The sequence below is a fragment of the Numenius arquata genome, chromosome 13, assembly GCF_964106895.1.
Source record: "Numenius arquata chromosome 13, bNumArq3.hap1.1, whole genome shotgun sequence".
In the NCBI taxonomy this organism is placed as follows: domain Eukaryota; kingdom Metazoa; phylum Chordata; class Aves; order Charadriiformes; family Scolopacidae; genus Numenius; species Numenius arquata.
In genome coordinates, this window is record NC_133588.1 from 19970316 (window position 1) to 19997179 (window position 26864).

General features: G+C 47.9%; 1 protein-coding gene across 3 annotated transcripts in view; it reads right to left on the minus strand.

Annotated features, from left to right (window-relative positions):
- Positions 1-3420: 3420 nt before the first annotated feature.
- Positions 3421-26864, minus strand: part of KCTD15 (potassium channel tetramerization domain containing 15) — a 41126-nt gene continuing 17682 nt past the window's right edge. For all 3 annotated transcript variants that reach the window (XM_074158085.1, XM_074158086.1, XM_074158088.1), the window contains 3 exons: positions 17607-17751; positions 10121-10426; positions 3421-4665 (listed from right to left, as the gene is read on the minus strand). In XM_074158085.1, coding sequence (XP_074014186.1) covers positions 4510-4665; positions 10121-10426; positions 17607-17751 — 607 coding nt within the window. In that variant the 3' untranslated portion in view covers positions 3421-4509. The remainder of the gene's footprint in view (positions 4666-10120; positions 10427-17606; positions 17752-26864) is intronic.

Here is a 26864-nt window from a genome sequence, read left to right on the forward strand (position 1 = left end):
ATTAGTTCTAATTGCAATTTTTTGCACAGTTGTAGCCACTGCGCACTCTCACAGATTTCATATATTTGGGATTTTTGCTCTTTACTGCACAGCTCATCCCGAGCCATTTGCCGATCCCAATCCCAAGTGTATGAAGTCTGTGCGGTTGGGTCCCGGCGGAGTTACCTTGAGTCGCTTCCAGTTGTTTCTTCTAGAGCTCTTCAACCTTTTGCACATTTGTAGCAACTGGTGAGTAACACGATCAAAGTTGGGGTTTATTTTCTAAAAAATATCTTAATTTATTTATTGCAAAGAGTATGGTTTAATGGCGGTTTTAAAAGAGAGTATTGTTCGGTGAAGATTTTAGAGTATTCTATATGGATTTTTAAAGTCACCGTGAAGGAAGTTTTCTGGGGGCCGGTTCCGTTCCGGGCGCATCGGGGGGTCCCCAGGGACCGGCCGTGGACGACTGGACCCCGGGAGCCCGCTCCGGAGGGGCTCACGAGCAAGCGCAGGACTTTAAGCGTAATGAGTAGTTTTAAGGACTTAAAGGTGGGTGGATGCTTTTTAAATGCTTTGCCGAGTGGGAGCTGAGGGGGCCCCCACGGCCGCCGCTCCGGGGGCGGGTGGGCACCAGCTGTTGCTCTTCACACGAAACAGTATTATCCGTCACCGCCCGAGGGGGACCTTTGCTATTTATCTGTTCCGGTTGTACTCGGTCACGCTTTGCCACGTTTTTGAGGCAATGTTTGTTTGTTTGTTTGTTTGTTTGTTTGATGGGAAACCATAGCGAAAGCACAAATAGAACTATTTGTCCAATAGTTTTAAAAACAAAAGTTTTAATTATTTTTTAAGGTTTATGAAAAGCAGAAGAAAATTTATACTGCTGCTATTTAGCCAAAAGATTATTCATAAGGTATTTAAGGCCAGGAAGTGTAAAATTATGTTTTAAATGTATTGATAATTTGTACATATTGTTTATAAAGGCCTTGCGTTTATTAGAATTACGTTATTTTGATGATTTCTGTACATACTCGTAAATACCCCCAATTTGTGTGAAAACATACTCCCTTATTTGTACTTATTTTGTAAAGAAATAAAACAATTTACTAAAGTAACACATCGAGTGACATACAGTATTAATTTATCAAACATGAATTTCACATCGTCGTGTAGTTCCTCAGCGCTCTTCAGAAACGTTTTGCATTAAAATATTAACAGAATTCCCACAAAGAAATATTAAAACCAAATACTTCCATGTTTTGTTGTGCTGATTCTTATCCTTTGTCAAACATCTAATAAAGTTGTCATCAGACCCCGATGCCGTTAACGCGGTGGATGAATGGACTCGGCGGCTGCTTTCTGGGACGGGACGAGTCCGAGGAGCGCGACACGACATTCCCGGCCTCGGGAGCTGCCGGGACGGGACGAGGCCGGGCAGAAAGTGCCGGCGACGACTCCTGTTCTTCGAGCCCCGTTTTGGGTGCTCAACAACAGAGAATCGGGACAACTCTGTTCAAGCGAATGAGGCGAAAAACCAGGCTACGGTTATTTTTTTTTGGTGTTCCCAATAAAAGCAGGCGCTGGCCGCGCACCACGGCTCCCCGGGAGTTTCTGGGAGATCTTAAAACCTGTTTTAGCGACGCTGAGCAACATTCTTAATTAAGTTATGTTGCTATGCTTTAAGGCCAGAAGTAAAAATTCAAATCAGTTTTTGCTGGTATTGCTGCCTAAAAATAGAGGGAAATAAGTAAAAAAGATATAAATGAAATTAATAAACTTTAAATAAGTGACCTGAAGTTACTAACTAAAAGAACATGTCCTAACTTTTTTTTTCGTTCCGAGGCGTATTTCTTCTAACCCAGTGATTGTTTCCACGTGTCCTCCGCTGCCCCAGCGCTATTTTGCAGTCAATGCTGGGATGTCACGGCTCAGACTTTCCATCTCCAGCTCCCACCGAACGGGGCTGGCGCGGCCCGGGAGCCCTCCCCGTGCCCCCTCGGCCGCCTGCCCCGCCGACCGGAGCGGCCTCACTCGGAGAGGAACAAATAAATACGGTAAACACCAAAGCGAAGGAAACCAAAGCAACGAACCCCAAATGCTGCGGGTGGTGGTTCACTTGCAGCCATGAGCATCGTCCCGCGGACGGGCTGGGGAAAGCTGCCGGCCCGGAGCCGGGGGAGCTCGGCCACTGGTCCCGCTGGGAGGCTGGGCCGGGGCGGGGGGGGTCCCCGGGCACTGGAAACGGGGGGTTCACTCGCCTTCCACCCCCGCGGAGAGGGACCGGCGGGGAGGATGCGCCCACAGAGCCGCTGCCAGCGCCAGGGGGGCAGGACAAGTGAATACAGGATAAAAACACAAAGCTAAAGGGATTGTTGAAGGATGCTTTGAGCTTAAAAGTGAACTCAATGTATGAAAGTAATAAATAAAACACTTTTTTTTTTTCTTCTTCTTTTTGTCAGACACGGCTACATCAAGCTGAACGGAGCAAAAGGCCGGAGGAGACGCAATCAGAAGTTCTCACCTCTTTCAAACAGCACGGGAGATACAGTGAGTGTTCCACCCTACTTGCTTAGTTTTGATGATTTACTTTACAGAAATGTTTATGGCGTGAAGTACTGTATAAGAAATGTGCATACACAAATACATGACAATTATACGTTAAGTTCTTTACAATATTAAATGTATAATATACAATTCTACAGATATCTTACATACAAAGGTGAATGTTGCGCCATATACTCAAATATGGCAATGCCTAGCAACTTCAGAATGTCGTACAAGTATAAAACCACAAAATAAAATAACTTTACAACTCTTTTAAAGTAGACAGATTTGCTCAAGTGTTCTGCCAAGGGAGCAGGGCCACTCTGTCAGCTTCAGCTTCCAGAAGGGGCTTCCCAGCCGAGTAACCGAGGGGAGAGAACCCGCAGAGGCCTGATTTTCCGCAGATGGGTATCCAGCCCTTTTCCAAAAATCAGACCCCTGCCGAGGCCGGGCCTTGGATAATCAGCCCAGCCCTTTTGAAAACACTAGTCTCAAACTTGATTCTTTTTTTTATTTTGCCTGATTGTAATCATTGAGCCTTTAAGAACTGTTGACCATTTAAGACTCTGTTCCTTGTTCTATATGGCCGTATTTATGCATCTAAAAAGAGTGTAATTAAAATTCAGCGTCTACAACAGCATTCTATAAATTAACGTGGGAGGAACTAAATTGCGATGAACACATGAATTAGTTATTGAGGACCCAATCATGCTCAACAGCAATGAAGAGGGTTTAGCAGAACGCTATTTATAACCTCGCACCTGCACAGGCGGTGCTGTCTCCTGAGTTAGAAGCCCTGCGAGTCGGAGGCGATGCTGAGCCGCCCAAGGAGCAGCCACCGCCCCCAGACAGCGGCTTCGGTGAAGAGAAGAATTACACAGATAGAGGGCAGCTACAGAATCCGTAGTTTAATAGTAAGATTTAAAATAAGAGAGGGAAAAAACAATCTAACAGAAGGTGGCCTGCTTTCATCAGACAATGGCACTAGAGGGCTTTAACATCTTTTTGCAAAAATCCCAGACCCATAAAGAGTAGGTTTGCCCAAAATTTCCTCCTGAACGTGGGCTGGTACCACGGTCGGTGAATGGGTAACGGGGTGGCAGAGCCGGCTCGGCAGAACCGCGCTTCCTCCAGGATGCAGAACTTAAAACAGTTCCCGCGTCAGAACAAGACTGGCTTTAAGAGAAATCCAGCTCCACGGCGCGTGTGTGGCCCCTGTGCGACGGGGGATGGCCTTGCCTTTTGTGCTTCCAGATCCCTACTTTTGCGAATATTGCCATAATCGGCCTTGTCTAATGTTTTGTCCCTTTTTTGTTCGGTTTGTGTGGGGGTATTTTTAGTACTGAGCACCAGTTGACTATAAATCGGTCCTTTTCTGGTTCTGGATTCTGTCCGCAGCGGGATACCGCAGGTGGAAATGTTGTACAAAAATAAGCCGTTTGCTCGCAGGAGTGCGTACAGTCACGGAGGTGCAACGTCATGTTGGGAGGCGTAAAGCACGTCTGATATGGAGGAGGTGCGGCAGCCGGGGAAGAGGCTCAGTGCAGTTTTTAGCATTCCATCTTCCTCTCGGAAGCGCCCGCTTCCAGGCGTCGCAGCGTCGGGGCGCCGCTGGATCGGCCGGCGGAGCCCTTCCTCCTGCTCGTCAAGTCACATTGCTTTAACGGGTCTTTCTGCAGAGTCCAATCTGGGGACGGGGGCTTCCCAAGCTTTGCCTTTTTGGCCACCGCGGCGGCGGTTCAGCCCAAGGACATTCCCAGCAGGGCCAGGGTCCTGAGCACCCTCGGGAATTTCATCGTGAAAAACGGACAACTGGTTTTTCAAATGCATTTCATGGCTGGCGACGTGACAGGTAGTTTCAGAATACCACTAATTGGCAACATAAAGTCAAAATCTGTTTGCTAATACTGTTTTGCAAATCCTTAGTGTTTCACATAAGGGACTATTAAACACTTCTACGGTTACAAAGGAGGACGGGGGGGTCTAGTCCAGGGGCTCCTGTTTTATTCTGATCGTTGGGGTGGGCTGTGGTCGTCTGTCTTCACGGCACAGCACGTATTCACTGAACTGGGAGGAATCCACCCCACCGCCGCATGAAGCTGCCACGTTAAATCCCTTCTGAAATAATCTTTCGAGCACCTGCAACGTGGGGGAAAAAAATATCTGATTAATATTTAGCAAATTTTAGTGATAAAAGCATTGAGGAGCAGCGGATCTCAATGATGGATTTAGTCTTTCGAGTCCTCGTTGAATGAATATTATTCAGCTATAATTCTATAACTTATTCTTAAATGACTACACTGTGATTAAAGTCTCGCTCTCAGCAAACCTCTGTAGAAAACAAAAATTAATCAAACAAATAAGCACTCTGCAGAGCAGCTCAGTACATTACACAGTAAAATACTGGACTGCAGCGCTATCGATGCTATCTCTTACTGCCCATAGAAAGCAACATCAGGTTTAAGCCGCAATAAAAAGTGTCCATTATTCATTAGTAACAGGAACAGTCCTACAGAAAGGGGCAAAAAACACTTCTCAGCTCTTCCTTGGCAGATGAGAATGTGTTGGGAGCCAGAGTGACACTTCCACCCCATCCTTGGGAAAACCGCAGCCGTGATTTCCCCCCGCTGGAAGGAAACGCCGCTTTTAGCACAGCATGGCTGGGCCGGGGTGCGGAGCCAAGACGTGGACAATAAGGCCGAGAAAGAGGTTAATTTGTATTGCCCAAATATGTATTTTCTTTTTTCTCCTTCTAAAGAAAAGTTGGTACAGTTCAGATGCATGAATTTAGGGAACCCAGAGGCAACTTTAATTTCTGAGGCTGTCGCACAGCACATTACCCTGGGATATACTGATCCTGGCAGCGCAACGGGGGCCGTGTTTTCACACGGCGGAGGGTGTTGATAGACGGTTTCCCAGCAGAGCAGGACACGCACGGACTTTCCTCAGCATTGGGTGGGAGCAGATCCAGACCCACCCTGGGCAGAGCTGCAGCGCGAGACCCACCGGAGTCCAGGAAAAAACAGCTCCTGTGTTTTTCTCCGCTGGTAAATGCCATTCAGGGGAGCAGCCTGCACTTTTCTCCACATCTCACCCGAGGTACTGCTTCCACCACTCCAGCACGTGGGCCCGGGGAGGTGGACCTTAGGGTCCCCTAACCCCAATGAGCTTAGAGCACCCTCATGGCCAGCCGCTGCCACCCAACGACAGGGACGAAGCTGTTCAAAAACATTCACTCGCCCTAGAGAAGCGTCCAAGCAACATAGCCAACTTCAGAGTCAACTCATAGCTTTCACAGGTTTGTGTTATAGAAAGAATTTGCTTTGTTTGTTTTACTAGCCCTGCAAAGCACCTCAGCAGTTAGATCTACTGCAGTAGTATTTAAATCTTAGGTTTCAAGGCCCGAGGTGACCACGTTGAAGATCTGGGCTCCAGCCCCCTGCCCTCGCACACGGACCCACCTGAAGCCACGGCGCGTTTTTTTAGTGCACCATTTCTTTTTGACTGAATGTTGGCTTTGCTTTCTCCAGAAACATCAGTCTGGAGCCTTGATTAAGGGTGACTGATTTCAAAAAGACAACTGTTCCCGAGCTGCGATGCAAACCATGGCAGCGTCGGCTGGTTTTCATCCACGGGAACCCTCCTTTGAGGCAGGCTGTGCTACCCGCCCGCCGTTCAGTCCATGGCTTGGGTTTCTCCTGGGAACGAAAGCTTTGCTCTTGCTGCCCGGGCTGCTGAGGACCGGCCGAGGGAAGGAGCTGCGCTGGCACAGCGCTGCCCACACCGTGCAGGAGCTCTGCCTGGCCCGGGGACACGGGGACCAACGCTGGCAGAAAGTCCCATCTGCCCCATCCCACTGACTTCTGCCCTGGAATTTATACACCTCACACAGTCAGGAAGTTGTAGAACTGAAAGATCCAAAAAGCACCCCAGTGTATGGGAAGAAAAACGAACCTGGAGAGATTAAAAGGGTGGCCGGGGAGTGAGTTCTCAAAATATATTTTAAGAGAAAGTTTACAGGTCTCTCGTTTGTCTGGGCTGAACACAGCTTTAGGACAGAAATGGGCTGCAGGCACTGACATCGGTCCTGCTGCGAGAGGAGGGCAGGGGTTTGGGAGGGAGGGAGGATCCGATGCTGTCACACCGCTGTTCCACGGGCTGGGCTGTGTTTTGACTGTTTTGTGTGTCCCTGTTCCCAGAGCTGGCGAGAGGCAGCCCCGCTACAGGGAAGGAGGCTTCTTCCACTGAACCGGAGAGCGAACCGGAGGGTTGACAGGTAGGATTTCAGAGAGAGACGGGACTTCAAAACCCTCTCTAAAAACTTTTAAAAATCAATTTGCTTGCCAGACGAAGCAGGCAGGGGCTGCCCTTGGCTTGCCTGGCTCCAAAGCTATGGAAGGCTGTGTGTTAACACCGGGCTTCTCTCCACCGAGCCGCTCTCCACAAACACCGTCCGGGCGGTTACACCTCAGAGCTCCGCACGCAGAACAAAGCCATTCGTTTTCCCTGCCTACGCGCTCCGGGGGCTCGGCCGCAGGCCATCATCCCATGTTAAAAACCCCACTATCATCAATTTTCTCAGCAAGAAACAAAACAGTCCAAATCCTGTAAACAGCGCAGAGAATGTTTAAATATTGTAGAGTTTTAAGTGTAACTCGGGTGAGGTTGAGCTCAGGTGGATGGAGAAGGGCTCCTGAAGGCTGCTTGTGTGTGTGCGGAGGTTTGTACACACGGGTGTGTGCCCCACACTCGGCGACACGTTGAACATGGGCGGATTTAAAGGCCATTTAGTGAATGCGGCTCCGTGCACATTACTTTTTCTGAAGGTAAGATACAGACCAGAGGGAAACCAGTAAGTGTCTCTGCGTCAGATCAGAGCTACTCTCCTGTAAATCTCCAAAGAGAACGTGCCAAAAAGTAAATGAGTATCAGCTGTGATTCTCCTACGGACGGAGAGACACACACACAATATTAGATAGAGGATTTGTGCTCAGATTTAATACACTCTGTCTGCCAGCGTTCCGAGCACACCGAGATACTGACTCCAGATTTTGTTGGAAGGTTTTCCAAATGGAAACATGATACTTTCACTTATTGCATTTCACTTAAATCTTGCAGAATACAAACACAGTCTTAATTATGAAGATTCAGCGTTCGACATACACAGGATCACAGAATTTTCTCTAAGGTAAGTGACGTGTCTCACCAGAACCTGTTGTGAGGAGCTGAAAAAACAGCGTCAGACTTAAGAAAACTCTATACCTGTATGTAATTACAAATGGGCATTAAATTAAGAGCTACTGTACTGTTTTGGCTGCCACTACCTACTATTCCTTGGTTTATATGCACAGTGCTTGACACAAAATATTTAATGCAAGTATTTTCCAAAGATCCAAGGAATTTATAAATATTGCAATTGTGCTACTAACAGATTCCGCAGGGCACAGGGAGACAGGAGTGATGTATCTCAGCAAACAGCGGGGAGACTTACCACGTCACTCTTTGGGATTCTTTGGAAAAAATTCTGCTCCTCCAACCACTGCCCCTCTAACCCCTCTCCCTCGAGTCTCTGCAGTTACTTCACTGAGCTTCCAACTTCTGACTTCATATTGTTTTGCCAAAAAATCCCGGGGAGGGGAAGGGCAGCGCCAACGCGCTGACCAGAGTACACCAGAGCCAGTGATAATTAGCTGCTGATTTCATCAGCCTTTGGTCTCAGAAACGCATCACTTTACAGAAAGTGTTTGAAAACACTTTCTATTAATTATATAGTAAAATGATGTAATTTAGTAAAATGATGTAATTTAATAGTATTATTTACACAGTAGACTTTGACAGAATTTTTTTTCCACAACATGAACTTGTGAAGAGACTCTTTGATTCCCTCTGAATTTTGCCTGAATTCAAAGCGCATTCAAATAATAACAACAATAATTAGCATTCAGCTTCTACTACAGGCACAGGTTTCCTACCAGCCCCCCACTTGGGATAAACCGGAGCCAAGTGTGAAGCCGTGTGGGCACCCACTGCTTTGGGCGGCTGCTTGTCGTGCTGAGCCCATCGGGGGCTCGCAGGGACGCTTTATTGTTATTATGAGGTTATAATATATATATTATATTAATATATATAAAAATAGCCGTATATAATATGGTTATTCTAATTTCTGGCATGCATTTAACTGTATGGCCCGGACAGCGTGGCCGAGACACGAAGACACGTCCCCATCCATGTCCCCAAAATTAACCACAGGTGTTGGACTCTTAAAGCTCAACCAAATAAACCACTTAGGAGTCCTGAACCCAAAATCGCTGGGTTTCGAGTGATTTCAGACAAAAGCATCTATTAGCACACAGGGCACCGGGGAAGGCTGCCCTGTGGAGGGAGGTGTCGGTGCCAAACGCAAGTTGTTCTAACGACTCCATCCACCTCCATCCACATCCTGGTGACTCCAGGTCTCCCAAAAATGATCCCAGCTGGGCGTATGGGGACGGAGGGTGCCCCAGCCTGCTGTGTAATAGCGACAGAGATGAGCCCGGGCTGTAGGTTCCTGCCCTCTTACGCCTCCCCCCCAAGCCCATCTGGCCAGTCCCCCCCGTGGGCCAGCTCTCCCCTGGGTGTTTGCCCACGGGGAAGCTCATCGGGACCACGAAGGCATTTCCCACAGCCCGGCTCGTGTCTGCAGCCACAGCCCGTCTGCAGGGACAGCACCTTCGGAAATACTCCCTCCCTAAGTGGTCGGTTCCACTTTCCATAACACAGCTATTTTTGCAGCACATTGTGCAGGAGGAGTACATGTAACAACCAAGAGCTGTGTTTTGCCCTTGTTAATTAAGGCCCAAGTTAACAGCATCATCAACACCGCTCCTTCTCCGCAGCCCAAGGACAGCTCCGAAACCACGGCTTTGGCCGCGGCGATCCCTTGTGAAATGGCATTTCTTGCCCAAAAGGCTGCTGCCTGAACACAAACCACAGATTTATTTCCGCTGCCATCCACCTATCTGTCCAGTTATCTTCTTTTGTTTCATATGTTTAATTTTAAACCTAATGTCAAAACTCTGAGCATAAAATGAAATACATTTTGTTTAAAATACTCTGGGCAATTTTTATAGAACATCCTTTTGAAAAAAAAAAAAGTGCAGAGATCAATTTTTTTAAGTCCATCCCGCAGGCACCATCATTTAATTATGAGTGAGACATAAATTATGCATTTACACATTGTTGCATTTTCTATAAAATGGTGTGGAGATTTTTTTTTGTAGTTTTTGGAACTCTCTCTTTCTTCCTGGGGGCACTTTGGAGGAAAAAAAACCTGCTGCAGGCTATACATTGATGAAAAAATTAGCATTTATCAGTATAACACCATTATGAGACCAGCATGGCACTAACATACACAAAATCTAAATCTATTTTTCTGCTTAGACTTAGGAAAACCTGAAAGACTGTGATCTCACCAAGCAGAAAATGTCTCCTTGCAGTATAAGCACTGAAGGTAATTGGGCAGAAGCAAGTAATTTGCATATAATTGAACAAGAAATAAAAAAAACCCCAACAACCACCCCAGCAAATAGATGAGCCAGCACCGAAAGGCCATTACCTGCACTGAGTTCAACCGGCAGTATCCATTCAAAGGAAACCTAATGACGTGGGTCGGGTCCTGGTTCCAGCCGGCGTTCACGGAGTTGCACATGACGTCCCCGGTCTCCGGGAAGATCTCCTCTATCAAAGCCTTCTCCCCGCTCAACGCAATTCTCTCCCCCAGATCTGGAGTCACTCTTACGACCAAGCAGTCACAAGGCTGGAAATGTTTCCTTTGTTCTTTCTCTTGTTTCCATCGTTCCAATTCCTTAATCATTGGCTGCAGCTGGTAATACTTTGCTTCTTCATATAAAAGATTAAAGTCCTGGGAAAAGAAAAAAAAGAGAGAGGGAAAGAGAGAAACTAGAAATGCTTATAGTTCTCTTTTAAAAACAAGTATTGTTCCTGTTTGACCTACTTAGGCTTATGTACTGTCAGCAAGAGTGCAAAGGCAACAGGTATCCGCGTACTTTGTCCTGGTCTTACACCTACACACAAAACCACACTGGGTTGAATCTCTTTGCGCTGACCGTGAGGTTCCCACTGCACTGAATTATTCCTTCATTTATTATCCCACAAGCTCAGCGCCAGAAGGCTTTACTTTTGGATTAAGAAATCAAAATAACTGGTTGCAATAAGCGAAGCCTGCTGATGTAAGAGGAGATGTCCCGAGCCCTAATCTCCACTCTTGGCCTCAGATATTCGCTCCTGATCTCACAGCGGGAGATGTCGGGCTTCGCTGTCACCTCTCGCACACATGTTACGAGACGGAGATGTCAGTTCAGCTTCGCTTCTCGCCCGTCTCTGCTGACTCTGAAATTCAGCCGCAGCAGCTCAGCTACTCTCTGCGTTCTGTGATTATTCATGTATTTAAAGTGCACTTTGGAGCCTGGTAAATTATACAGAGGTAGTGACCATCCCGCTGGCGGGGAGCTCACATGCGTGCTCATTTGAGCACCAAAACCTTGAAAGAAACAGTTCTTCCCAGCCATTTGTCCATCATCTTACTTGAGCTTTGGGCAACTGAAATTCCCAGTTCGATCCAATTCCCAGCTCATGGATTGAGATGTCTTCTGCACATCCTCACTAAGAACTTTTCATCACATTTCCAACAGATCTTCTCACCTCGGCTAAAATGCATGAGAGTTTGTTGAGGCAAAGGGTGTCTGCAGCCCCCAGACCTGCGGAGGCAGCAGTGCCCCCCAGACCAAGCCAACAGAGGAGGAAGCATAGAGGAGGAAGCATCCAGGGATGCTTTGCTTACACCGGTCCCACCACCTCCTTCGGCCTCCTGGAAGGAAGAGGAGCATCAAGAGCACAGCAGCAGCTCCTCTCTCCAGAGACCTCCTGTTTGTGTTCCTGGCTCTTACGCCTCTTTACAGGTGGAAATGCCCCACCGCAGGAACGTGACTGGTGGAGTGTGTGCTGGGTCAACACCCGGACAGAAAGGCCAGTTCTCCACCACTGCAGTGAAATGAGATGAAAAATCATGAGAGTGGAATGACTGGGATCATTTAGGCTGGAAAGGGCAGGGCAAGAAGTAATCAAGAAACAGGCACCAAAATTACATGAGAAATAAATAACGGCAGCGCTGCTGTGCCAGGACTGGGGGAAGAGGGGAATCAAAGGGCAGTGAATGTGCAGCACAAAAAGGTGCGACTCTTCATAGCGTCTCGGAATTAACCTGTAAAATCTGCTGCTGCAGGATATTACTGAACCAAATCAGTTAGCTGTGTTCGCATTTGGCACCGCTGGTAGTGGAGAGGTGCTCCTTCACCCCAGGGCTGCCTGCAGCCCCGAGGCGCATGAATATTCACAGTGACACCGGCAAGGTTATCGCTTACAAAAGGGACATCCGATCCTTTACATCCCTTTGATGTCTGTGAAGGCTGGGACAATATGCGCACCACTAAAGGAGGAAAAAAGGACCAGAAAGAGAGAAAAGGGTGATAAGAGCAAGTGGGAAGAAACGAGGGCAACAAACACGCTCACTGGAAGGAAATGGGAGATGAAAAACAACAGGAAAATTAAAAAACAAGCCTCGTCCCCTGATGAAAGGTATTTTCCCCCCTCCCCAAAATCAGCACCCAGCTGAACGATTACTGCTGTTCCCTGCCCACCAGTGATGCTCCCTGGTTATTGCGCAAGGGACTGGTTTAAACCTGGAGGGATTAGTGGCCTAAATGAGAAAATAACCCCTGCCCCAAACTTTCTGAAATCTTCCTTGTGTGGTACACCGGAGCAAGACAGTGTACTGCTTAACTGCGGTTATTAGAGGTGTGTGTGGGGGATATCAAACGTTCACTGGGCACCTACCGGTCCCATCTATTTCTCTTTTGAGCAAAGGAAACTGTGAAATGCTAAGGAAAGATGTAGTGTAATGCTGCAGAGTGAACAGGAGCATCCAGCGCCTACCGAAGGTGATGCGAAGTCTCCCGCTGTTTTCAGTAGGTCCTGAAAAAACAGTTTTAAAATATCTCTGTTCCCGGTCACTGTAAAATAACGTATTATTTGTGAGGTCAATCAATTGGGTATGTGCTAATGAAACTCAACAGTAAAACCTGGAAGAGATGGTACAGCCATATAAAACCCAGTCCTTCGTTCTGAAAGCAGAGAGGTGCAGTGCTCCTGAGGCTGGGTGCGAAGCCCGTTACAGTCATGAGAGCCTTTTCGACTCGTTTCGCTGGGCTTTGGACTAGGCTGACAGCGTCCTGAATCATGGCAGCTCAACGGCCCAGCAGCCCCTGGCCAAAACAGTAATGCCTTAAAGGGAACAAAAACAGGATGACACCACTGATAGCATTCTGATATCATCTTGTGGTGGGACAACCAGTTTTCAGATGGAACAGCTCTCCCACTGCTGTTCCCAGAGGGATACGGCCACGCTCCAGATGACCGGCGCTGTGCTGGAGCATCCTGTGCGCAGTGGGATGCGCCCAGTCCTAAACTGCCTGGGTTAAGCCAAGGTGCTTGGGTCATTTTTAAAATAAGACTCTCATCTCCATGCCAGTTCCACACTGGGGCTGAGCCTGAATATGCTGGAAAGGGTTTAGCAGCTGGGGGAAGGCGCTTGCAAGAGAAGCTGGGGATCTGAGATGTTCTGGTGCAAAGAGGCAACGCGCTTGTGTGGTGCCTGGGCACTGCCTGCCATCAGGCAGTGGTGATAAAGGGAGTTTTTTACACTGTAGTAAGTAGAGGGGAGAAAAAAGTGTTTTCTGCTACGAACGGCAAGAGGAAATCCACAGCTGTCCACTGGTGACAGCGCTGGGAAGGGACACCTTCCCTGATTGCAGGCTGCCCCAGAGCAGCCGCCTCCAGCCCAGCCTGCCCCACCACCCAGCCTGGCTCCTGCGATGAGAACCTGGCCTTCCCACAGGGACTGGGGCACCACCACAGAATCTGACAGTGTATTTAGGGAGGGAAGAGGCTTTTGTGAAACCAGGAAGAAAGAGTAAGTGGCTCATGGCGTGGGGGTCCAGTTCTCCCAGGGTCACTGAATGGTTGGGTGGTGAATGTGATGGACTTGACACACCATGAAGTACCCAATCTTCTCGTTCAGGTTTTATACACTGTTCCGAGTGCAGCTGCGACCCCACTGGAAGCGATGCCCAGCTCTGGGCTGTCTACACAGGATGCTCAGGATGCCCAGGTAACACTGACAGAGGTATTTCCACCCTTGTGCTGTCGATGTAAAAGCCTACCCTGATGATTTGCAAAAATTTAACGTGAAATGTCAAGCAGAAGAATTTGACTCGGAAGGGACCTCACCAGGGAGGTGCCACAGGAGCTGCAAGAAAACACTTCTGTGCTGCTAGTTTTGTTAAGTTACCAAAGGCAGACACAGATATGAATCTTCCCAGACCTATCCAAAACAGGCAGAGGAGCACCACTGGGGCGACAAGTGCCTACCACAGTGGCCAAGTTCCATCAGGTCACCTGGGAAAGGGAGCAGACAGACAGACAGCTGGGGCGCACACAGCCCTTCTCCAGCCACAACTTCTGGACAACACCTAGAGCTCATGGCACAGGTAAATAGATCTTTCGAAGATGCAGCTTTTTGCTTTTCACAAAATAATTTTCTGCTCCTGACTGGGTAGAAAAGCTTTTTCCTGGTGGATTTCCCCTTGGCCAAGTTGTGCGGTCACCTCTGACAAGGGTGACATGTTCCCGGGGAGGAGAGGGGAGGTGTGAGGGCAAGGCCAGTCGTGCTGGTGTTTGGAGCTCGGTGCTGGTGGGACAGTAAAACCCTGCTAAATACCGGCAGAGACAGCCCCCAGACACCCTCAAACGGTGTCTCCTGTGAACCTGACGCTGGTCTCCCAATACTACAGAGGTCCTCTGTTGTTCTACCTAATGCTGACTCCGAACAGGCTGAAACGGCTCTTTCTGCCCATTTTTTACTCGTTATTGTTTACATGTCATCCTGACTCAAGGTTTCTTTTGTATTTTAGCGCTGTGAAGATCTGACACCTGGCTGCAAGAGACAGTCGCTCACTTCTAGGACAACCGCGCTCTTTGCTAAGGTCAGTTTGAAAGCACTTAAAATTAGACGCACTCGTTTTAAAACGCCGCTAATAAATTAGCGTGCCAGCCTTGTGGTTTCAGTGCCGGGGTGACCTCTAGAATTGATATAAAACTCAGATGTCCTGTGCGTTTGTGCTCCTCCCCTCCTTGAGACGGAGTAATAACACACGCGTTGGCTATGTCTGGTTTTGTTTGAAGAGCTCTGAGCAGCGAGTGGGTCTCAAAGAAGCAGGTACGATGGGTCCGGGTTTTCCATGAAGTTATGCACGGGCCGGGCTGCTTGCCACAGGCTGGCAGCGGAGGAGAATCCAGCCAAACAGTAATTTCTCAGCATGCTTCATGTGGCTTCAAATCCCCCAAACCCAGGAAAATTATGTGAACTATTAGAGTGTTGCTTTCAGCAGGGAGACCTGTCAGATACTGAACGCTTTCAAGTTCTGGCTTATTAGGAGTTGGAAGTGTAATTAATATTCACTGTAAACACACCAGTCAGACTTGATAATACAGAATCACTAGCCCAGAAACACATACCCCACTTTCTCTGTGTTTCGGTGTTAACTTACTCTGAAAACAACACTTAAATAGCAAACACAATAACGCTGGTGCGGTACTAACATTCCAAACTTTCCAAAATAACCATCTGAGCAACAATTCAAGTTGAAAAGCAACTTGGCTAAACCTTGAGGCTAATAAACTGCTTGATTAAATTAAGGGGTAAAACCTAATAAATATTCAAAACACTTGATAATGCTTTGTTTGACATAAAGAACATTTAATGCAAGTCTCACTGGAAAACCTGTCAGGTTTTATACCTTAAATAGAGTTTTGCATTTAGAAACGCCGAGTGATTCCATTTGCTGCCTTTGATTATTGTCTTCTGTCACTTTAATCATGCTGGTAAAATTACACGATTTCTGTGAAGTCAAATCCGTTTACAATGCAGTTTTAATATAGCTTTGCAGCGCATTCTTCTATGCATTTTTATTTAGTTACTCCCTACCTAGCAATACTTTGCTTTGTTCTCGAGCCCTCATTAGCCTGGGGTTTGCTCTAAAGCTCTCCCAGGGAGGAACTAAATAAAAGACAGTTAACCCTATGCAAAGGGAAGGTCTGGAACAACGGACTGCGCCCGGGCGCAGCGCCGGCTCTCCCGCGTCTCTCCCAGCCCTGCCAGCGGCTCGCTGCGCAGACAAGTCCTTGGCATCCACTGGCGCTCTCACCTCCAGGCTCTTACCAAATCCTGGTGGTTTTGTTCCACAGCACCTCTGAAATCTGGATGGTGGTCGAGGCCACCATTGCCTCAAACTACATCTCTTCTGCCCTCACTTCTCATGCCTCCTTGTCCCACCAGATTGTCCAAAATGCTGCTGCTACAGCATCACTCTGGCATTTGGCCTCTACTGCTTCTCCATCCAACCCCCTTGACTTGATCCATCATCTCACAGCCCACAGAACTAGTCTGGGCTTTAGCTTCATGAGGAAAAACTTCTTTCCTGTGAGGGTGGCAGAGCCCTGGAACAGGCTGCCCAGAGATGGTGTGGAGTCTCCTTCTCTGGAGATATTCAAACCTGGCAGGATGCGTTCCTGTGTGACCTGCTCTCGGTGACCTTGCTCTGGCAGGGGGTTGGACTGGGTGATTTCCAAAGGTCCCTTCCAACCTCTGCCAGTCTGCGATTCACTCCTATCTCTGTGTTTTCTCTCATTTCTCTGGAAAAACCTTTTCTAACATCCACCCCTTAGTGCTCTGGTCTCACCCTGCTTCATGGCACCCCAACCTGCGGGCCAGCTTCCCAATCTGCCCACCACTCTCCCCAGAAAGACTGGTGCTCAGGACACCCCTTCTGGGCCCATGAATGCCAAAACTTCTCCCTGCCTTGGGACTAGATGTGCTCCCGCTGCACAGTGCGTCTGCTCAGCATCAACTCCAGATGCTCCCACGCCAAGGTAAAATACGATTATACTTGTAACTTAGTCAAGAACAGCTGAGGAGTAGTTTGCAACACAAGGAGAGCTGTCCTGCAAAGCTAAAGCCACCACAGCAACCACAAATCTGGACTGACTCGGCACTGACTGGCCAAATTATCTGGCCTGCCTAGTCCACCAGGCAAAGTGACATCCCACGGCACGGCGCGGGAACCTTCCTCTCCATGCTCCCACGCTCCGTGTCCTCTAACTCTGAGCAGATCCCCCCTTGCCATTCCGATTTTATTCAGCATTTCATCTTGGAGTTAGTGCTTTTGTTGAATCTTGTCATCTACAGTTTGGACACTTTTGTCTTCTAATTTTCATACATAGGGATGACAATGTTGCAAAGTTTCATAAGTGCAAAGCCAAATAAACAAGGCTAGGAGGAGAGCGTTTAAACAATCGGGATTTGCAATGCAGCAACCAGCGCCATTATTTCATAGAAAACACATATTGCTCCTTAAAAAGCCCTCCGTAAATTCCATTTCCCGAGAATATTTTGACATTCCTAAATTGTGTAAAAGATTACTTCCTGAAATCAAGGTATCTGCATCCGTTTTATCTAAAACAAATCCTCATGGGCTTGTTTAAGGGTGTTCCTTTTTTATACCAGCCAGAAAAGGATTTATACAATTTAAGTCCTCTAAGTATCAAATTTAAACATTTCTTTCAAGATTCTGAGCATTAAACCCTGGTAAGTGCTAAATGCTGATGTTGCTTCTTAATTGTTGTTATACCCTGATAAATAAGCTAAAAATGTGAGAAAATACAATTAGTTTAGAAAAACTGATTTAGCCGTAAGCTTCATCGTTTAACTTTTTATGGTATCCATGACGACCATTGGTCCATTTATTAAATAATAGCATCCCTGGTGTAATACACAAGTACTAAAAACCCTAACAATAAACAGCAACGTTTAGTTAAGTGTGTTTAGGCCATGCACACAAACCAACCCGCACCAAAACAAATGACGGAACGGGAGGAAAAAATGGATTGCAGACTATAGCTTTCCTTACCTTAAAGTCATCTGGGAGCAGTAGCTTAGATGTCCTTAGGAAGCTTAATATATATCTGAAAATTTCACCATCTCGATCAATGAAATAGTGTTGTTTTAAACTGTCCAAGACAATAGGCTCTGTGCCATTAAACAGACGACTTATTCTGAAAAAAAAAAAAAGAAAAGAAAAAGAAATGGGCAAAAAGAGACAAAACCTCATTACACCTCAGAGCTTAAGAACATCCAGCCAATTTGGGTGCATCACTTCCATGTGCATAAGGTAACGCAGTATCTTCATTTGGTGGCAAACAGGTACTGGAAGGTAGATGGTTTAGACACGTGTGTGCACCCACACATTCATACAAACGCAGGGACAGAATCAGGCCCACGACCCGACAAGGGATGTGCCTATGAAACCCTCACCCTGCAGCTGGAAGAGTAATTTTGGTGAGAACACGCGTCACCGGCTCCGTTAACACATCCCCGTCCCCCCTGTCCTGCACAGAGAACCCAACGGTTACTCAGAGATGGGTTCCTAGCCATGAGCTTCTCCTCCAGCTTGGCTGTCATACTGATCAAACGCCACCGAAGCCTTTCCGTGCTGGAGGAGAGGCTGCCCACACGTCGAGATGAGCTGTATGGACCTGTCAGTGCTGGGCAAGTGGCAAACCAAGGCTGAATTCTTGGCAAACCAGCAACCAATGGCCCATGGAGCATCTGCAGCGCTGCCTGTGGGACCGCAGTCCCACCATCAGTAGTCCTGGGGATCAGTCTGGCAGAAGAAAGCAACGTGGCAAATCTTCCGTGAGCAAAGAAAAGGAAACAAGACCTATGAGACTGGGGATCAGCAGGTTACTGGCCAAAATACCGCCTCAGCTCCACCACTCCAGCTTTCTCCACGTCCTGAGGAGCACGCTCTGCAGAAAGCAAGCCAGGCATCTGCCTGGCTGCTGTTCCTCCCGCCTCTCCCCTCCGAACGCCTGGCTTCTCTCAGAACGCTTTGTCTCCCCATGAGAAATAACCCCGCTGAATATATGTTCTTGAAAGGAAAATCGCAGGAGACAGACAGCAACGACCTATTAAGTAATTGAGTCCATCTCTCTGACAGCGCAGCATTGTTCCCAACTGCGCAGTGGCTCGTGTTTCAAAGCTGGGTCTTAAATAACCCTGCCAGTGAGGACTCCTCCATTTCCCAGAGAGACTGCCCTGCAGCCTGCGGGATTTCACTGCCCGGCCGTCCCTTCCGCTCCTCTCTGCATTTCCCTGCTGTCCCTCGCCGGGACCAGGGCAGGGCTTTCCCCTGCCCCGCAGACAACGAGCTCACCAAAGGCCACTGCTGGGGAACATCGTGGCCTCCCTCCTTCCAGCATCCCCATCCCAGCCCAAGCTCTCTTGCCCAGCAGCACAGGCGAGTGGCCACAGCCTGACTGGGGACGGCGGTGGGACAGGGCAGGATTGATCCCAGCTGTGCCCCACACCACTCAGGTGCCAGGTTTCTCTCTCCACAGCTGCACCTGATCTTCTGGCTTGCTAATTTAGTTGCAGATTTAATTAACGTGCCGTTTATTTCTAAATTAATGGTGGAGATATTAAATAAAACTGGACTTAGCAAGCCCCAGCTGAGTTCAGCTGAAAAGCTTTCTACCCTCTTAAGCAAGCCCCAGGTTTTCCTGCCTGCTCCTGTGTCCATGCATTCCGCTAGTAGAGTGACTTACCAGAATAACCAAATGTTCCCCTAAACCCTAATTATAATAAGTTTACTGTTTTTCTTCAACCTGTAGCTTTTCATCGGTATCAGAAAACACCACCCAGTTCATACTGCAACATTTAATTTATATAATCCTAAGGTTCGGTAAGCCTCCAGTAATTCATTATTTCCTTTTCTGTTGTTATTTTAGGGCTATTTCCCTGAGACGGTTAAATATATTGCTTTGTACCATGTTAAATCTTATTCCAGGAACCAGACAGTTAATTTACTTCCTTAGACATGCACATGAGCCGGTGTGCTGTGCTGGGTTAGACCAAAAGGAAAGGAGAACACCAATAGAGCATCTTAAGGCTGAGTGTGGTACACTTACTGAGTAAATCTGCGTGGCTGCTGAAAATTTTGGGATCTTACCCCAAAAGGAGCTGGGCTGTGGCATAATCCTCGTCCTCTTTGCTGCCCTTTCCCTGCGAAGCCTGAAAATCGAGGCGACGGCGGCTGCAGGGCTCTGCCGTGCGTAGGGGGGAAGGTTTGCCAACAGCGCCAGGGCGCAGGGAAGAGAGGGTACAACGTTTTAATGGGCCGCTCTTTAATGTAGTGAAGCATTTTTTTGGTAATGAAAACAAAACATGAATTTTGAGGCCTTTGTGGAGTGCCCTGAGCTGTATTTCTTCACCAGCAAAATTACTGCTGGGGAAAGAAACTTGCAGAGTGTTGAAAGACTTAACTGCCACCCCAAAAACAGAGTGATGAATAGTTAAGGATTTATTTGACGTTTTAGGGGGCTGTGACGTTCCAAGAGCCAACTTTGCTGCAGCGTGTTGTAATGCTGCGTGCGGAAAGCGCTCCTGCTTCTCCCTTCTCCCCACCAGAAACCCTACCTGTAGGAAGTCCATCAGAAAAGCAACACTGCGAGAGCACAAAGTGAACTCAAACGGCAGCTTCCAAAGGAAAATTCACCTGATGGGGTGACTTGTCATGTGTGAAGCCATGGAAAAGAGCATGGCGACCGGGGGCAGCTCCACAAGCCCCACCAGGATGGGATGTGCTCAGTGGAGGGGTCTTGGGTGGCCAGAACGAAACGCCACATGCAGAAGCATGAAAGAAAATGCAAAGGCTGTCAGAGAGGCAGCAAGTCAGTGAGTGCAAGGGGATGGGAATGGTTTTACACTGTGTGAACTTGATGTTCCACCAGAAATGGGGTACCAGTCAGGCTGGTGGCCTCAAGGAGCTGCTCCCTCCAGCGCCCTGCCGTGTGGTGAGAGTTAAAGCCATGGGGAGTCAGTGCTACGCTCAGATTGGGCAGTGGTCACTCCAAAGTGGTGGGTTTTATGATGGTGGACAAGCTGGGCAATGGCGTTTTCAGGAGGCACTCGCTTATGGCAGGCGGGAATGGTGCTTCCAGTGATGTTTGTGAGGAGCTGGAAGGCACCGGAAAACAGAGACGAGGTAAAAAAAGCCGCACTTGGATCCCACAGCAATGGGTGAGTCAGCAATGAATGCTTCTTCAGCATCCCCACCTTCTGCAAGAGATGCCGCACTTCCTAATTTAAAAACACTCCTAAAATTTCCGTCCAGGGTTTAATTTCCAGGCAGGGAGCAGACCGGGCACGGATCAATCCCGGGAGCTGCAAACCCAAGGATGGCAACCTTGCCTTTCCATTACCACCAGGTCCAACTTCGCTCACACCACCTTCCCAGTGCATGGCTCTTCCCAGCTGTCAGGTTCTCCTCCTCCCTCGCTCCTGCCCTCCCGGCAGTGGTCCTGCTCCCGGCCGCCGCCACATCATGTGCCGGTGGAGCAGAGGCCACCATGGCGATGGTGTCCAGCCTCCAGCTGAGCGGGTCTCACTGGCACCTCCAGCCCCAGCTGGATGCTCTTCCCCGCTCCTCCCAACACCCAGAGCACAACCTGTTGATCCTATTTTCTACAATTTCTTTGTGCTTCTGTTGTTTCTGCTGAAGGCTTTTACATTTTCAATAATGTTTCGCCAAAATGCCGAGGGGCGAGTTTCTAGCTTTGTACTGATTTTACTATGATATTAAGATCTCCTTTTATTAGATTAAAAACAAACAACGCAGCCAGCCAACCCACAAGGACAGGGGCGCCAGTAAATTCTTTTCTTAGCCTCTTGGGCAGGGGAGGAAGCTGTGTACAAGTACCTACAGACGGCTGCTGATACCCACACCCCTCCACCAGAACTTCCAAGCAGTTTTTCCACCTGGTGCGGGGGGGTTCAACGGCACTTTGGGACTGTTTTTGGGGTGGTGGTGGGGGTTGCTTTCTGGTTTAAGGCCAGTTTAGCCATTTTCACGACAGCTCTCTTTTTCAACAGGAAACTGAAGTTCTTTCGCAATCAATCTGGTTCCAGAGGCTCTAAGAGGAGCACTCAGTATTGTGGGACCTGTGGGACAACCAGCAGAGGCCTCCGCTCCCAAGCCCCACCAGCGCCCGTCGCCCCCCGACATCCACCCAGCCAGCCCAGCAACACCGTGTAAGTAAAACTCTCTATCACAACATTGCACTGAAAGTATTAATTTAAGTAATTACATGATTAATATTTAACCATTCAGTGGTATTTTTTGTCATTCATAATTTAGTTGTTTACAGTTATTAAAAATTGATTCTGTAGACACTCTTTCTGCCCAATGTCAAATTAGCAGGGAGCGCACACATTTCAGCAAATTGTCACTAAAAGGCGTCTCTTCCCTGATTTTTATGGGAGGAGAGGGGAAGAAGAGAGTAATGCCTGTCTGGGGGTCCTGCAAGCGTGGGGGGCTCTGTGCTCCACTCGATGTCCTCGGCTCTACCTGCCAGCCCTCCGTACACCCTCCTGCTCCACTCAGCAAAGCCGACACAGGCTCTGCGTTGTAGACAGTGGGTGTCAGTAGTGTTTGGCTGTCAGGCCTTGTTGTGGAGCTGGAGGAGGCGGTGGCGATCGTGGGAAACACCGCAGAGAGGAGGAAGAGGGTTGTTTCGGGCTGGGACACCAAGCATGACCCAAACCTGCCCCGCGGGACACATTACCAACGCGTCCCAGATGTGTGAGCAGAGTCCATCGTGGCTGCCGAGCGCAAACAGTGCTGTTTATCTCTCAAATATTTGCTCAAGGTGGGTAGAATAGATACTGTTATCTGCTGGGAAGAGAAAAAAATGCTGTGAATTGGAGCAGAGGTGCTGGAGAGAGCGGAGTGCCTCACGCTGGGTCTGGCACAGCTGGGCCTGCTCTGAGTCTGTCCCTTGTCCCAGCACAAGAAGGTAGCTAGCTGCTGGGACAGAACAACGGGAAGCGGCTGGAGCAGCAGCACCCTGCTCAACCACGCTACATCCCAGCTGTGGCAGCACCGTCTGGGGCGGGCATCTTTTTCATATTGCCATTATTTTTACTGTAAAACCAACTGGGTTTGTGCACAAGTTCCCAGCAAAGCAAACCATAATGGAGAAAGCACCTGCAGCCACTTTCCCAAGGGGTGCGTGTTAAAAAATCCCAACCCATCCAAGAAGCAAGCAGAGCTGGCCAGAGGAGGACAGGGCTGTCCCAGCTGAGCAGTGAAGGGGTGTCCTCTGCCTTCTGCCCTGATGGCAGTTTTAAGAAAAAGCCATTAAAACATCGCTTCTGCCAGGACACACGCTCCCTCCCACCCTGCAGAACCTGGCTAAAGGCTGCATCTGGCTGCAGCAGGTTTTCCAATCTGTCTCCATTTAAAACTTCAGCTATAAGAAACAAGTCTGCTATATGGCTGTACTGAACCTTCACGCCCTGTTACCCAACTGGTGATTTTAAGCCCTTTTCCCGTTACAGGAAGGCAGTGCTAAGGGTCTGTGCACCCCTGGCCTGGCTGCAGGATGGAGCAGGAGCACTGCACCACCTTCGCCCTTTGGCTCTGCCACGGCTCCCATCCTCATCAAAGGTAACATCTTGACCACCTCGGATCGCTGCAGGCATATGCTTGGCTCGGAGGGTGTTTGAGCTGGGGAGGATTTTGTTGTAAGCATCTTTTAAATCTTTTATTTGTACAGTGATAGGAAAAAGTGTATGTGGAGGAGAGTCTGAGTCTTAAATCGGGGGTATAAACTGCTGCTCTGCAAACTCTGAAATCCAAGCAGCCACGTGTGCTTTTGGGACTGGTTCACATGCCTAAAGACACAGAGAGGTGCCCCAAAGGGGGTTTCTGGCATAACTAAGCACAGCTCAGGAACCGGCTTCCAGCCCCAAAGGGAGTGCAGGCATCCAGCCTGCAGTGTTAGCCAGGTCCTGCTCCACTCGAGCCACCCCAACCACCCACTGCTTCTCCCAGTGCTCCTATAAGACCAGGGTGAGCACCCACGTTTCAGCAGGGCAGCCTCGGACACCGGCGTCCTACGGGCACTGCCTGGCCCCAGAGAGGCACCGTTCAGCCCTGGACCCTCCAACCCCGATGGCACAAGTGAGCCACCACAGATGGTCAAGGACAACACTGACCCACGAGAACCAAATGGAGATACTAAAGCCTGTGACCCCAAAACTTGATTTTTAACAAGCAAAGAGCATCAAGCAGTACGGTCTGATCTCAGCAGAAGGATGGAGGAGGTAACTCACAAAGTAAGAGGTTTATCCGTCTCCTGATTCCTATAACCTCTGTTTCTGCCTTCCAACTCTGGTCCTAGAATGCCATAGGAGGTTTTTGAGCCATACCCTCACTTTGCAGTGCTTTTGAAGGATATTACACTCATTAACTATTAAGCACCTGAAGGAACTGCAGGATCTATTACCTAGATTTAATACTTCATATTTTGCTGTTCAGGCTGGAATATCTATTTTTGCAATAGATCAGAGCTAGTCTATATAATATCAACATGTATTTTTAAAAGTCAATAATCCGTAAAGAACATTATCATCTACCATGCAGAATCATTCCTAGGAAGTTCTGCAAGGATTTTTTTTTTCTTCTTTTTATACCACCACTAAAACGCAAAATTAGATATGTAATGGATTTAAGTAAAAACAAAGGCACGGACAATTATGTTTTCAGTTCTGTTACTATCAATTAAACTCCACTGGAGCAACAGGTAATAAAATCCACTGAAATGGAAATTACCTATTATTTTTGAAATACCATAAAGCATTCACGGTAAGGATAAGAGATCCTACAGCTCTCTCTCTTCTGCCCGTTGCTAACAGCCTATCTCCACACTTAAGACACTTTGACGGGTGACTTGGATATATAATTTCATGGAAATGTATATGGATTTTTAGATTTTTGATACATGATACTTATTTTTCAATTTGCAGAGACAGTATTGCCTATACATAAATGAGCAGTTAAGAGAAGAAATTGGAAACACTAATCCTGGGTAGAGAAGCCAGTGTCTTCTCCTGCCTTAAAAAATTCTCTTGGTAGTCAAGAGCCACGCTGGTCCTGCATCTGCGTGGCCAAACACCCCAGCAGGGAGGAGGAGGGGGAGGAGGAGGAGGAGTGGTCCAACAATTACAATGAGCAGACCAGTGACCAAAGGAACTGAGGCTCCCACGAGCTCTTTTTTCCAGGCTTTTCATTCCCACCAAGTTTACAAGGGTGTTAACCCTAAGCCCCTCACATCATTGGGATACCGGGACGAGGCCCATCACCACTGGATGTTCATCCCAAATTTATCAGCAGCATGTCTGCTCCCCGGGGCCCAGCTCCTGCCACCCGTCCCATGGGCAGTCGACAGCTCAGGAGCAAAGCGCTGCTGGGCCACGAGTAACGGTGGCAGAACCCAGCCCTCCATCAGGCTCCTGATTTTATTTTGCCTTATTAAAGTAGCGTTTGTATATTTTAGTGTGTTATTTTAACAGCTATAAAAAGACTTCACTAAACAAACAGTTTCTAGTATGTTAATTGCTGTATTACGAATCCTTTCATCGCATTCGGCGTATAACCACATTTATAGGCAGGATAAGTAGACACACACAGACAGAGCCACACTCATTCGCTACACACATCAGCATCCCACCACAGTTATTTAAGCCGTCAGTCACAAAATGCATTTGTGCTTAACGAGAAAAAAATGTAACTTTCAAATACAGGTGCAATTTGCATTTCTCCATTAAAAGTTCCAAAAGTTCCCTGACGTGGCACTGATGTTCACCCTTTGTAGCAGGGGTGGTGACAAACAGCCTCCCGTTATTTTTTGATGCTTAATCATACCCTTTGGATTCATTTGGGTTGGCTGCACTGCTCTGGAGCACCCGTGGCCAGAAGAGAGGCCTGGGCCATGGTGGGCAGATGCAGATGGTGATGCTGCAGCTGATGCAGATGCTGCAGACACAGGGCAGCCCCGCACGAGCGGAGAGGCTGCAGTCGCCGCAGTGCAAGACAGGCCAGTTCTGCCACCCCTGTTCCCAACAGGCAGCAACTACCTGGGGAGAGCGAGAAGGGCAGAGCCTGGCTGACTTGCATATTTTTAATAAAAGTAACCAAATAATATTACAATATACTATGAACCCTCAAAATGCAGAACTCATTAGTGGTAGGAGCTAAATATCCAAGTCCAGGTAACTGCACAGAGAGTCATATGCTGTAGGTAATAGCTATTATTTGGGAATTCCTCTTTTCATTTTAAATCGTGGACTTACATTTGAAGTCAAAAAAGCACGTTAGCTGGATTTCCAATACTATAATTTTTTTCCAGTATGAAGTTCAGGTTACTTTTACTCTTCTTGTGTCTTTTACTTCATTCTAACTGAACTTTTGTCTAAGTAGTTGAAGATTAAAAATATTAATACAAATTTATGTTGCTAGAAGTATCGTATTTTTATTATGCCATTGTTGCTGCTGCTCTGATTTGAGCCCTGAGAGGGTTCTTGGCCTTTCATGTTTTCTCAACAGAGAATTTAACACTAAGTATTGGCCATGAAAATCAACGCAGGAACAAAAATTCTTTAATTTAAAACAAAATCCTAAACTAGCATCTTAGTTTCCCAAAGCATTCCCCAGTTTCCCAAAGGCCCCGATCCTGCAAGAACTGCATTTCAGTTCTAACTCTGTGGGAGCTGCGGGCACTCCACGGAATTAAGCTGTTAATACACAAGAAGGTGCACAATTCAAATAGAACATTCCTGCCTATACAAGCCTTTTCTTGCTATTATTTTAACCATCCCTTCTCCCTGCACCGCGGCCAGGGCCCCAATGAGCACAGGGCTGCTCCAAGTGCCGGCTCTCCTGCTGCTCCCACTCCCTGTCACTCCAACTGGGAGCCAGCCCAGGATCTTCACTAAGATTTTCAAACCTGACTCGATCCGGACATTACTCCCACAAACATCACCCTTGTACAACTGGGCACGCTGGGAGGTTGGAAAACATGCAGATACTAGTTTTATTTTAATATAAATGGGCTAAATCCTTGCTCATTGAAGTCAAAAGCGAAACTCCCACTGGGACTCAGTGAAGGCAGGGAAAATTCCAAATGGAACTCGTTTAGCTTTCCGGGTGCGAGTTGGGCCCTCCGCATCCTTTGCATCTGTGGGTGCTGTGAAACCGGCACGTTGCAGTACGCAGCAGCAGGAAGAGGGACGGGTACTCAAGGGCTGCACAGCCTTTTATAAACTC